This window comes from Micromys minutus (genome assembly GCF_963924665.1).
Source record: "Micromys minutus genome assembly, chromosome: 1".
Classification (NCBI taxonomy): Eukaryota; Metazoa; Chordata; class Mammalia; order Rodentia; family Muridae; genus Micromys; species Micromys minutus.
The window spans coordinates 254,417,320-254,430,729 of NC_137969.1; the positions used below are offsets into that span (position 1 = coordinate 254,417,320).

The following is a 13,410-nucleotide window of genomic DNA, read 5'->3' on the forward strand; positions in this document are numbered from 1 at the left end:
GCCTGCCCTGTGAAAGACATTGTAAGACAAAGTGAGCCATAGTTTCTTTACAGGTAATGTCCAAAAGCACAGTCTGACACAGAAAAATGGCCTAGGCTCAACAAACACAGAGCCCAAGTAAAAAGGGGCCAAAGAAAGACCTACCAGACCAACATAGAGAACATCTAAAGGGTAGAAGAGCCATGGAGCCCTGACAGATACTCCAAGTAGACCAAGTCAGGGCACAAGAGCTGCTTCTACTGTCTCAGACTGCTGGGAACTTACACCCCATGCACTGGTGATGTCATCAGAGAGGAAGGAGAGGAGATGGGGGTTGGCTGCGTACATGGTAACACAGCAAGAGAACAGTGCTAGCTGCTGCACAGACCATTTGCCAACACCACCTCCACCATAACCAACAATTCCATCTGCCCAATACCTAGGAAATATGTATTGATGAATGAGACCGCATATAGAATTATCTGGGACTAATGCAAACGCACTTAACAGGAGTGCTGCGCTCCTCACTGCACTTACAGCAACTATCCAACACTAAGGGCCATGCTGCCAATGCAGCATAAAATCCTGCTGAGGAAAGACAAGGGAACACACTACTGTCTATAAAAGATTTCTGCACCCAAGTCTAGAAAAGACCACAAATTCAGTGGCAGAAAGTAAACAGTGGCAGGCTGGAATGGGGAGGAAAAGTGGGTGCTACTACAAAGGACACAAAGACAGCGGCAGGGACAGATCTGGAACACAGTGACTGTGGTGCTGGCCTCACCTCACACAGGGATGTCCACAGTCAATGCTCAAAGCCAAAGGTGCTTGAGACCCATACACAACCACTGTATGCACACCGTGTCTTCTGATGCTAGATCTGAAAGGCACCTCTCTGCCCCCAGCCTGTATAAACCAACCCAGAATACCCAGCTACTTGTTTTCTGCTGTGCTCCAAAGTCATGATGTGTGCAAGAGGAGCAGATATAGTTCAAGATAGAGAAATAAAATATTACACAAAGGACATTAGAGCAGACAGCTGAGCCAGAGAACTGCACTAAAAAGGCTTATGAAGTGGATAAGCTTACTTCAAACCACTAAAGAAAGAGGATGCTTCAGACTAAATCAAGACACCAACATGGTCTCTGTGGTGTTGGAGAAGTCGCCCATGTGGACATAAAGTGAAAGAGAAGGACAAGCTGAGACTTAGTGACACCTGGGCCTATGTGTGCCCCAAGGAATAGGTCTCTACCCTTGGGGGTGGCAGAGTGCCTTTGGTAGAAGGTAAGCCTTAGGCATCACAACAACGCAGTAGCTATCTGTGTATGAGGGGCCACTGGAGGAAGGGAGGACCAGAGCTCTGAAGAAGAGCCACCTTGTGACAGGTTCTCAATATCTATCAATAGTGATAGTGGGACAGTCTCACCTCTACCCATAACACAAGGTCCCCCTGCAGCATCCATAGGTACTGTGTGCTCGAGAAATACCAAGGAGGAGCAAACCAGCAACAGTTCCTGGTCACTGTACAACACAAGCAGCAGTGAGTAACCATATCAGAACACACCTTACCCCCAGAATTCCATAGCTCCCTCACATGTGGAAGAGAGGAAATATCTTGAGACTAAGAAACTGCAAACAGGACAGTTTTCACAGGAGGTTCACTGTCCCAAATGCACGCAGCCAGCAGACTCAGAACAGAGAAGTCAGGCAGGTGACCTGGAAGATGGAGTAAGATTGGAAGGATGAAGCCACACAGAAGTGAGGCCTAGTAAGCCAAAGCAGACTACGGACATGCAAAAGATGCTTACTCAACAATCAATAATCTAGATATAAAACAAGACTATGTAAGTCAAGAAAAGATGACATAGAAAAGCACTACACAGAGAAACTGATAGTAGTAACCAACTCTCACACAGAATCAAAGCCCTGGACAGGTCTGAGCAGGGCAGCTATTGAGGCCCAAATGATGCTTCCCAGGAATGAGAGAGAACCCAACAGTGTGACTGTCAGGATACTGGGTCATTTTCACCCACTGCAGGATCTCCTGTGGTCTCCAGAGATACTGTGACCCCCTGAAACCCTCATTTGCACGGAGATTTAAAAAAAAAAAAAAAAAAAAAAAAAACCTTTGACAGCAATTTGTGGGTGGGCATTTACTCACCATGACAGATGAAGGAACAATGTGCCCAGTACGTGCACCCTAGTCCATGGGAGCTCAAGTGATGACACACTACTGTCCCAAGATCAGCAAGATGCTGTGGGGTCAGGCAGACTTAAGAAAGACATTAAGAGCTGGTAGGGAAGAGAGGCAGAATCACTGTGCAGATGACAGAATTAAGTGCTCAGAAAACCCAATGGCAAATGACTGCAAACTAGCACAGATGACAAGAGAGTTCACACTGCCCAGGAGCAGTCAGTACACAGACATCAACGCTGTTGTCAAGCTGTAAGTTGCCATGGGAACCAAAGGAGGAAAGATGCTACATACAACAGTCACACGGAAGGCAGCAGTGTGGCAGTAGCACAGGAGCAAAGCCTAGACAGAGCAGAAGCTGGAGAAGGACAGAAAGACAAGCTCCGTAGACTCCCCCCAAGTGACAAGTGAGGCATATTGTGGGCTGGAGCGATGCAGACAAGGGGATCCTAATGTGGACATGGAACATAGCCAAGTGTCTACACACACTGAGGGGACACAAAAAGGGCATTCACATTCGCCAGGCATGGCTCGGGATGTTAGCACAGTGCCCGTCTGATGGGTAGAGAGCACAAGAGAACAATCATAGGGATGCCCAGACCAGGTGTCAAGGAAGGAAGCAGGCACTAATGTCTTCACTCTGCACAGCCCAGAGGAGAGCTATCTAGCAACATGAACAGTGGCTATAGCAACCCTGAAAAGCCAACAGCAGCAGCACAGGGTACAAGTAAGAGCATCCCTACAGTACCTTGAGTAGCTTGAATGGAAGCAGGCCTCATGCAAGGCTGAGTGAATGGCCAGATGGGGAAAGGTGCCCCAGCAGTAACTTGATATGCAAGTTAGTGCTTCAGTGTAGGGAGTGATAAGCAGCCAGGGTAAGGTCATGGATCAGTGAGTAGGGAAGGTCAGGGATGCTGACCTAGGGCCCTCATGGTCCATAATGGCAGGGAGGACTCACCATCCTTTGACAAGTTGGCAAGAGCCCCTTTTGCTTTTGGCCGGCTGTTTTCTAGCTCAATTTCAATGGCATCCTGGTAACTGGATATTTCACCTAAATAATACATTTTAAAACAAAGAGTAAGCACTCCATTCCCTACCAAAAAGGAAGCATATGTGTGAGAACTGGTTAGTTACCTTCAACTTCTTCTAGCTTTTTTGACAGGACTTGTTCCAGCTGAAAGACAAAGGGGGTCTTTGGTAAGGAGTCAAATGCTCAATGTCTCCTGTTGGCAAAACTGTAGGATGCCAGAATTCATCAAAATAGAGTTGTAGGCCTGGCCCCTCTCCTTCCAAACAATATGCATGTTGCCCTGGGCAGAAGCAGCCTTTGTAAATGCCCAAGAACTTAAAAGCTAAACTTCTCAACCAAGCCACCTTGACTGGGCAGGATCAAGTTTGTCCTATCTGCAGACCATATCCCCTGCAGTCCACAAAACTCAGCTGCAACCCACCTCTGGCCCTCCGCCCTCCCGAGTTCAGTCCCAGTCTGAGAGCAAAGTCATAGCAATGAAAGGAGATTGGCTGCCTTGGATGGTAAGGAACAAACCAGAAACAAAGCTTGGCTGTGCGTTGGCTCAATGGGCCAGTGACGGAGAGCTCGCCATGAGCCTCAGTGTGCTCAGTACTTGGAGGCTCCACACGCAGCACATCCTAAGACTCATCCTCACAACCCAAGGAAGACCAAGTTTGGAGCCTGGAGAGCTAATGGGAGGTGCACAGCCACCTGCTTCATGCGTAACTTCCTCTGCCCAGCTGTGTATGAGGGAGGGTCACACTCTTCCTCCAAGTCAATCTTCATAAACTCATCAATCGTGAGCTGACTGGTAGGAGTGTCTTCAAATTCTGTGAGCCTAAGACAGAAAAGCAGAAGAGCCATGATACCTGCATTGCTTGCACACTGGTGGATGAGTCTCAGGAGATTCTACAGGGAAGGCCCAGCTCTATCTGCCCAAGTACTTGAGCAGGCAGGCACTTCTGTGACAGCCAACACAATTTAAATCTTATCAACTTTTCTGTGTTTTCTTTAAAAACTTTAGCACAGATTGAACTCAGAGGCAAGTGCTTTGACCTGCTGAGCCACTCTGATGGCCTAACCTTGGACTCTCCATCCACAGGCCTCCGCCTTCCCAATCACTGTGAGTGTGAGTGCACACTGGTGCATTACATGTTTGCTTTGGGTTTTTTTCTTTTACAGTCTCATGGAGCCCAGGCTGGCTTTGAAGTTGTAGCTATGTAGCTGAGGGTGACTGGAACTCCTGATCCTCTCAGCCTTAAAGTTCCTAGAGCTGGAGTTACAAAAGTGCTTGACTACAGTTTTTAATAAAATAATAAAATAAAAATTGAAGTTTAACAAGATGGATCAGCATGTACTGGTGTTAGCTGACATCTGAGTTTGAATCCTGACTCCCATGTAGTCAGTGAAAGGGGAAGCAGTTCTGGCAGGTTGTCTTTTGACCCCCAAATGCACACTTGCACATACTATATTTTTTTAAATGTATGAATTTAAAAAGGGGGTGTGTCTAGAGAGATGGCTTAATAGTTAAGAACACTGGCTGCTCTTCCAGAAGACCCGAGTTCAATTCTCAGCACCCACATGACAACTCTCAACTGTCTGTAACTCCAGTTCCAGGGGTCTGATGCCCTCACACAGACATACATGCAGTCAAATCACCAATGCACATAAAATAAAAATAAACAAAATTTTAAAAAAGAGGCTGTGTGGTAGGTAGCACAAGCCTTTAATCCCAGCACTTGAGAGGCAAAGGCAGTAAGATCTCTGTGAGTTCAAGGGCAGCCTCATCTCCACAGAAAGCTCTAGGTTTAGTCTATCTCAGAAAGGGGCATTTGAAAGCGGACTCTGTGAGACCGCTGCCAGCCTGCAGACCTGAGAACTGCAGAGGAGAAGGAAAGAAATGACCTCTGCCACACCGGCTTCTCACCTCTACATGTGTGTGTCGTGCATGTATGTACACGTACATACATGCACATAAAAGAATAAATGTACTGGAAACTTTTCAAAGTACTTTTAGAGATACTAGAGGCAAAATACTTAAAACAATCTTCCAATTGCTTCTAGAAGGTACTATAGCAAATTACATCAGCAGAAATGGTCTTTAAGCATTAAAATCTGTGACCCATGTCAACAAGGACAGCAATAGGGTCCCAACAAGTCCTTAGCATGTTCATGGTGCCCCAGGTTATCCAGGTGACCTGGGAACAACCTGATGAAAGCTGGACACAGAACCTGTGGCCCATGAGAGACATGGGGAGGTTTAACCAACTCCAGCAAGAAGTCATTTGGACCTGCAAGCCCAGAATGGACTGACTATACCAAATGTGATGAGGTGGTCTCTGGTACTGTTCCAAAGCATCTTTTCTGCCTGGTTCCGGTCTGTGAGGTGGGAAGCCTCTATACATGACGATCTACTAAACTCAAGAGACACTAACGTAGGAAGCCAAGTACTTCCAAAGGGCAGAATAACCCAGGGCAGAAGTAGTTCCAGCAAACAGACTGGCAGTGGTCACCACATTGTGAACCAGAATGCTCACCTCTTCCGTAGTGTGGACTCACATACTTTGACCACACTTATGACTTCTTTAACCGTTCTCCGGAAGTCATGCATTCTGGCTGCAACCAAAAGTGCTGGGAAAGGAACAAGAAAGATCATCAGAAAACTCATACAGAAATGAAAGCAAGCAAAAGTCTGCCTGACTCTGGCTCGTGACAGCTGAACAAGTGTGTGCAGGATGTGTCTGCTGTGGCTTCTACAAGGGGACGGGGTGTCTGCCTTCCCTAAATAGACCTATGGTGCACACAACTTGGGCAATGATAGTCCTCTGCTTCTTTTGGGTTGAGGCTATACTGCATTCTACTTTTAAACGTAAGGGAAATTGAAACAGGAAACCAAGAATCTCTTAAAACTCCTCAAAGCACATGAAAACTTCGACCTGTGATAATACATGAAACCTCCCAGTTATGATGGAACAGAGGATTCTGAGAATGTGGTAAAGCTGGGAAAGGCTGGAAAGCCACTGTCTGACAAGTGTGAATTATGGTACTAGTGAGTGAAGGCCCTAGAGTCTGCAGTGGAAATGTGGAAATCAGTCTCAGGCAGCACCACACTACCACTGGCTGAGTGCAGAAGTGGTGCCAGGTTTTGCAGAACAGGCCCCCGCTGTCCTGCGGGCTCTTCCTGAGTAGGGACTCTTAGTCCAGGCCACACTACACACCCGGTCCTGACATCTGCTACCAGAACAGCTATGTCGCTGGGCTAGAAACAAAGGCTGTCTTGGTGAGAGGCTGTATTACTAAGCATGCTGGAAGGCAATATGCCATGAGAACTAGGGCGTCACTGTCATCTCACCTCTGAGGTGCTTTATCTCAGAACCTGCAGAGGCCAACAAGGAAGTGCCAGAGTCCTTAAGAAGTAAGACCAAGAGGTCAGGCCAGTCCTGGGGTTTAAGACACAGTTCTCATATAAGGTAGAATCTGGAACTACAACCAATAACTCATGGGCTTGACTGCTTAAGGCTCAAGATAGATAACTACAGTTGAACTTACCTACTATGCATGGGGCCCTAAATTTGACAGCAGTTACCCTCCCACACATATGTGTGAACTTATCAAGTATCAGGATAGAAAATGCTACTCAATTGCTATATGGCCCACACGGTACCTGCTCCACAGAGGCCAGAGGGGCGCCGGCCTGTGTGCATCCAATCCCTTTTCATTCTCTGCAGAAGCCTCAGGGCTGTCATGGATACCTCATGGTTCTTCTCCCCAAATTCCAGTAGATGGGCAAAGCGTGGAATGTACAAGCATGGGTCTGCACAGTAGACATAACACCACAGTGAACATGCGTAAGTGTGTCCATAGCACTAACAGTACCCTGCAGGGGGACTTTACAACTTCTCCCTGAGGTCGGCTCCCCTGAAGCACAGCCTCTCTGAACCTGAGTGACGGAGGTCAGAGAAGGACAGATGTGGCTCTTTACACATAGTGCCCTCTGAATTCCCTCAATGTCCTACTTCTTACGACATGAGCACAGTGGGCACACATGCATACGTGTGTTCACAGTTGTTTCTTCTCAGTGCCTGGCACTCTGCTAAATACAGAAATTTCAGTCAAAAGTTTACAGAGCTCACACATGGGGCCAGCAAGAACAACCAAGTCACTTAAAGATTCGGTTTATCACTACCATGACATTAGTGCACTGGCAGAAGCCACTAACTAGGGACAGAGGAGATTTCAGGGCTTGTCTAGAAAGAGCTGCTTATGCTGAGAAGCAGGCAGCTTGGAGAACACTAGCAGAACAAAGGAGGGCTGGGGTGGCAGCCACAGAGTCTTGGAGAAACTGAGGGAAGGAATCAGTCAGTTCATCCTGTGTTTCCAGACAGCAGAAAGGGAAAGAAAGGGAGGTCAGCTGCTGACTGATACCTAGTCCTCCTCCCAGGCCAACTGACCTTTACAATGTGAGAGACCACACATACAAGGACCCACTCCAGTTCACACAAAGACTCAATAGACAAAAGCCGAGACTCTGACTTATAATTATACCTGAGCCACTAGGGTCCTCGGGTTTTGGAATTTGAGGCCAGCCTGGATAACACATAGACCCCACACCTTAGAAAGGCGAAGAGCTACAGAAGGACGTTAAGAGAGCGGAAAAGATGGTCCTAAAGCAGCTTGTTTTGTCTTCTTCAAGTAGTAGAGTCTGTCAGCGGACAGAGCTGAAGTTATGCAGTGCAGGAAACACTGGAAATGCACATGTCTAAACCAAAGGGAAGAAGATGAAATCTGGACAAAGGACTGAGGCGGAGACACTTAAACAGATTTTAAATTCTGTCTCACCAACTCTTCCTTTCCCAGGATCTGTGGAAGTTATGAAAATGGCACTTGTATTAAAGAACAAAGACAGGCCTGATGACTCATGCTTGTAATCCCAGCACGCAGGAGGCAGAGGCACATGGATCTCTAGGAATTCAAGGCCAGCCTGGTCTATATAGTGAGTTCCAGGACAGCCAGGGCTGCATAGTGAAACCCAGTTTCGGAAAAACAAACAAACAAACAAATGAAAGGAAAAAACAAACAAAGATATGAGTGCAGTCCCTTCAGAACTGTCCCAGTGTGTTACATTTTGTTTGCCACTTTACCCAGCAGGTGGGTGGACTCCAAAGTGGGCTCCATATCCAGGTGCCATGACCATAGGAAGGCAATTTTATCCTTCCCAGATCCTAACTGCAATTCTTTGGGTCTTTACCCAGAAGTGAAGGTAAAAACAGGCTGGAAAAGCAAGGTTTACTGTCAAGGTTTACTATGACCAAACAGACCAAAGATGTACACGTTAAAAAGACAATAAAAACAACAGCAAAACCATAGGGGACACAGCAATGATTCAATCCAAGTGGAAATAGACAACCACGGTAACTTCAGACTGCAAAGAACTGACGCAGCAAAGGAGCCGGTCCACAGACAAGGAAGCCACAGAAAAGGGAGAAGACATCTGTACTGAAGAGCTCAATACAGCAAAAAGCAAAACGATTACAAAGTGGGCAAATGACCTGGGTAGATACTTCTCCCACAAAGATACACAAATGACCAAGAAACACGGAAAGCTGCTTGACATCAACAATCAAGACCCCACCTCACATCCACTATCATGGCCTCTATAAAACCCAGAAAGGTATAACAAGGTTTAGCCACAATAAAGAGGAAAGAGTCTGTGCACACTGTAGAAGACTAAAAAAATAATACAATTATTTAAAAAGGCCATTGCAAAGTTTGCTCAAGAAAGTAAATGTAGCGGGGCAGCGGTGGTGCACACCTTTAATCCCAGCACTCTGGAGGCACAGGCAGGCAGATCTCTGAGTCTGAGTTCCAGAAAAGCTAAACCCTGTCTCAAAATAAAACTTAAAGGGGGGGCATGCAGAGGGGACTCAAAGGGCTGGTATGACTCAGTGGTTTAGAGTGCTTATTGCTCTTGAAGTAGACAATACCCATCGACCCACACCTCACATTTCCCAGCCGTCTGTGTCTCTAGTACCAGGAGATCCAACACCCTTTCTGGCATTCACAAACACCAGGTACATGTGATACACAGAGACATATGTAGGCCAAACATCCATATACATAAAATAAAAACACATAAAATAAAATAAAAATGGTAAATGAAGAACGACCATTTTATCCAACCATCTTACTTTTAGGTAGACCCAAAGAATTGCAGTTAGGATCTGGGAAGGATAAAATTGCCTTCCTATGGTCATGGCACCTGGATATGGAGCCCACTTTGGAGTCCACCCACCTGCTGGGTAAACTGGTAAACAAAATGTAACACACTGGGATAATCAACTTAAAAAGAAAGGTCTACACAGAGTTTGGAGTCCACCCAAAGGAACATGAGGTCTGGACTCTTGAAAGAAAAGGAAATTCTGACGTACTGCAATGTGTACTGCCCTTGACTTTATGCTCCGTTAAAGAAGCTAGACACAAAAAGGGAGATTAAGCTTTGCGTCTGAGACTCATTTCGTCCATGGAGAAAAAGCTAGCTGGGTCAGGTTCTTTTTCAAAACCTGAGCTATTGACAAGGTCTCATTTCAGAGATAGAAGGTGTAACTACACAACCCGCCCTTAAACCTAGGCATCCGGGCGGGGCTTCAGCACTTCCCCACCCCACCCCAGGGGCGGGGCCCCGGACCGAGGAGCCGCGTCTTGACGCACAGTGACGAGAGACGCCGGCGCCGCAGCAGTGGGTACGGGCCGGACGGCGCCCCCTGCGGCCGGGCCGCGGGCTCGGGGTGCTGGTGGGCGGCGGGCAGGGCCGGCGTGGCCCCATGCTGCTGCCGCTTGCCTGCCTGAATGGGCGGGTGGCGCAGTGCCTAACCTCCCTGCTGGTGCTCGCAGAGCCGCTTCCCAAACCCCGTCGCGGCGCGAAGGCGCGCGGCACTGCACCGACCAGTGCGGAGGCCGCCCCGGCAGGAGCGAAGATGGCCGCGGAACTGTACCCGCCTGCCGGTGCGTCCGCAGCTACTGCCACCGACATCGCCAACAGCAACACGGCGGGGGCAGCCGAGAGCACGAAGGTCGGCCTTTGCTGCCCGCCCTGCCTGGCACCCGCCCCGCTGCCGCCCTTGCCCGCGCCGCCCTTGCCAGACAACAACAATCCCGAGAGCCCCAACTGGCAGTCCTTCCACCCTACGCTTCGCGAGAGGTGAGCCGCCGCCCGCCCCCGGGCTCTGAAGCCCGGGCGCGCGCCGTTCCAGCCCATGTGCCTCTGCCCTTTGCAGGAATGCGCTCATGTTCAACAACGAGCTGATGGCCGACGTCCACTTCATCGTGGGGGCCCTGGGGGCAGCCAGGCGTGTACCCGCCCACAAGGTGGGTAGGGGCGCAGCCCTGTCCCCTGGTGAGCTTGGCTAGGCGCGTCTCCCTGGGCCTTGTTTACTGCCCTGCAGCTCAGGTGGTTTTCTTTCCCCCACAGTATGTCTTAGCTGTCGGCAGCTCCGTCTTCTATGCCATGTTCTACGGGGATCTTGCAGAAGTCAAGTCAGAAATCCACATTCCTGATGTGGAGCCTGCTGCCTTCCTGGTCTTGCTAAAGTAAGTGCTGTGCTCTGGGTCTGGAAGGATGGGGTGGTTGCCTTCCAATGTTCCCCTTCATGTTTGCTACAACCCAAAAGGTGGTGCAGGGGAGCCCATGAGCTCCTCCGCCCTTGCAGCTCCCCCAGGAGAATCCCTGCTTTATCCAGGTACATGTACAGTGATGAGATTGATCTGGAGGCTGACACAGTGCTTGCCACTCTGTATGCTGCTAAGAAGTACATTGTGCCTGCCCTAGCCAAGGCCTGCGTTAACTTTCTGGAAACAAGTCTGGAAGCCAAAAATGCCTGTGTCCTGTTGTCCCAGAGCCGACTGTTTGAGGAGCCTGAACTGACCCAGCGGTGCTGGGAAGTCATTGATGCACAAGCTGAAATGGCCCTGAGGTCTGAAGGATTCTGTGAAATTGACCGGCAGACACTGGAGATCATTGTGACCAGGGAGGCCCTCAATACCAAGGAGGCTGTAGTCTTCGAGGCCGTCCTGAACTGGGCTGAGGCAGAGTGCAAGAGACAGGGCCTTCCAGTCACTCCTCATAATAAGAGGCATGTTTTGGGAAGAGCCCTCTACCTGGTCCGAATTCCAACTATGACCCTAGAGGAGTTTGCCAATGGTGCTGCCCAGTCAGATATCCTGACCTTAGAGGAGACCCACAACATCTTCCTTTGGTACACTGCTGCCAAAAAGCCCCCCCTTGACTTCCCCCTGACCAAGAGGAAGGGCCTGGCTCCACAGAGGTGCCACCGCTTCCAGTCTTCTGCCTACCGAAGTAACCAGTGGAGGTACCGTGGGCGCTGTGACAGCATCCAGTTTGCAGTGGACAGAAGGGTGTTCATTGCTGGGCTGGGCTTATACGGGTCCAGCTCTGGGAGGGCCGAGTACAGCGTGAAGATTGAGCTCAAGCGGCTAGGGATGGTTCTGGCTCAGAACCTCACCAACTTTGTTTCAGATGGATCCAGCAACACTTTCCCAGTCTGGTTTGAGCACCCAGTCCAGGTGGAGCAGGACACCTTCTACACTGCCAGTGCTGTCCTGGATGGCAGTGAACTCAGCTACTTTGGGCAAGAGGGAATGACAGAGGTGCAGTGTGGAAAGGTGGCCTTCCAGTTCCAGTGCTCCTCAGACAGTACCAATGGGACTGGGGTTCAGGGTGGACAGATCCCAGAGCTCATCTTCTACGCCTGAGGGTTAGAGTGACCTTGCCACCAGGCTCTTCCTCCATGGGGTCCACCCAGTGAGTGCAGTGGAGGTGCAGGACACTGCCACCTGCCTTACTGTACCATTAAAGGCTTGGCTACTGTATCAGCCATAGTCTGAAACTTGACTTTTCACAGCCAGAGCCTAGAAACTGAACTGCCAATGTCTGCTGACCCTAGATGGCATTCCACAGGTGGAAGACAAACTTGGGTCCAAGGTGGTCCCAGATCCCTGCCCATTGATACCCAAGCTTCAGGACCCTTGGGTTTTTCCTCCCCCTTTTGATTCTAAGTGGTTCCAGCCTATGTTGAGGCCTCCCACTCTAGCCACAGATTTCTGAAAAGTCACTTAAAATAGTTCCATCCTATTTAAGTGAATTTTCATAATAAAGGTTTCAAAGAACAAGAACCACATGTAGATAAGTGACTGTAGGAATTAACTGGGGCTCTCTCTTTCAATTCTACTGAAAAGTGTCTGTATGAGTCTCCGGTGCAGAGCTGTTAAAATCAAACCAGATATAAAGAGTGGGCTGTGTGCTCTGCTGCCTGCTTGCTGTGGGTAAATCCTCTATCCTTCCTTGCAATTGTTTTGTCCTGGAAAAGCAGCTGACCTTAAAAGGCGCACTAGCAGGGCACTGGTCTCTGGGGAGAACGTATGCATGCACCTTAGCCAATGTGCCGAACACCAGAAGCTTGGGCCTGTTGGGACTCAAACCTATACTACCAGACCCTCTGCTCTAGCACCATGTGGTACCTCTTTACCATGAGCTGATGCTTCAGAAACCGTATTGCATATGGGAAGGACCATGGCTAGAAGACACCTGTTGTTGGAGCTTCCCTTAGTTGTGAGGAGGCCTCTGCCTTTCTCAAGGTACCTGCTTCAAACAGTACAGGCTCCCAACATCAAACACTATATACTTTTTCTCTTTGTGTCCTGGGCCACATTTGACAGGCACTAGGAGTAGGCCTTCTGAGTTTGTACCAGAAATAAAGCCCACTGGCTGTATTTATCACATTTTAGGAGACATTTTCCATCTGGTGTCCTGTGATCTGATGTCCCTCTACTCTGCCTGAGTCCAACCTACCTATAGCTGGCGCGTTGATGCAAAGCTCCCTTGCCAAGAGCAGGAATGTCTTCCCCAACACGTACACGTTAACCTGTGGTAGAAGAACACAGGCATTGGTGTTCAAGACAACATTTACTGCTTTCTTTTCCTTTCTTTTTTAAAAATAATTTCTGAAGATTTTTTCAAGACAGGGTTTCTCTGTGTAGCCCTGACTGCCCTGGAACCAGGCTGTCCTCTAACTTAGAGATCTGCCTGCCTCTACCTCCTGTATGCTGGGTCAAGGTTGAGCACCACACCTGCCTCAGCTGCTGTTTTCTTAAGTGCCTGCTTCATTATTCAGTCTTCAAAGAACCCATTCATTGCCTGCTGGACTATGAA

General features: G+C 48.8%; 2 protein-coding genes and 1 pseudogene across 5 annotated transcripts in view; 1 reads left to right on the forward strand and 2 right to left on the reverse strand.

The window, feature by feature from the left end:
• LOC308418039 (transmembrane protein 11, mitochondrial-like) overlaps positions 1–13,410 on the reverse strand; it is a 444,261-nt pseudogene that overhangs the window by 213,108 nt on the left and 217,743 nt on the right. The gene's annotated exons all lie outside the window — the stretch shown is intronic.
• The window catches only part of BRF1 (BRF1 general transcription factor IIIB subunit), a 40,540-nt gene that overhangs the window by 8,698 nt on the left and 18,432 nt on the right, over positions 1–13,410 (reverse strand). For all 3 annotated transcript variants that reach the window (XM_080935030.1, XM_080935029.1, XM_080935031.1), the window contains exons 5-10: positions 13,051–13,123; positions 6,850–6,999; positions 5,723–5,816; positions 3,897–4,023; positions 3,308–3,347; positions 3,132–3,224 (exon numbers count right to left, since the gene is read on the reverse strand). In XM_080935030.1, the coding sequence (XP_080791156.1) occupies positions 3,132–3,224; positions 3,308–3,347; positions 3,897–4,023; positions 5,723–5,816; positions 6,850–6,999; positions 13,051–13,123 (577 nt within the window). The remainder of the gene's footprint in view (positions 1–3,131; positions 3,225–3,307; positions 3,348–3,896; positions 4,024–5,722; positions 5,817–6,849; positions 7,000–13,050; positions 13,124–13,410) is intronic.
• BTBD6 (BTB domain containing 6) lies at positions 9,913–12,980 on the forward strand. Its single transcript, XM_080935056.1, has 4 exons — positions 9,913–10,383; positions 10,460–10,550; positions 10,654–10,772; positions 10,922–12,980. Exons 1-4 carry the CDS (start codon positions 10,007–10,009, stop codon positions 11,952–11,954), a joined length of 1,620 nt encoding a protein of 539 aa, XP_080791182.1. The 5' UTR covers positions 9,913–10,006; the 3' UTR covers positions 11,955–12,980.

Coding starts and splice junctions, on each gene's coding strand:
- BTBD6 (XM_080935056.1), top strand. CDS start 10,007: ATGCTGCTGCCGCTTGCCTGCCTGAATGGGCGGGTGGCGCAGTGCCTA. Junction 10,384..10,459: donor CACCCTACGCTTCGCGAGAG/GTGAGCCGCCGC, acceptor TGCCCTTTGCAG/GAATGCGCTCATGTTCAACA. Junction 10,551..10,653: donor GGCGTGTACCCGCCCACAAG/GTGGGTAGGGGC, acceptor TTTCCCCCACAG/TATGTCTTAGCTGTCGGCAG.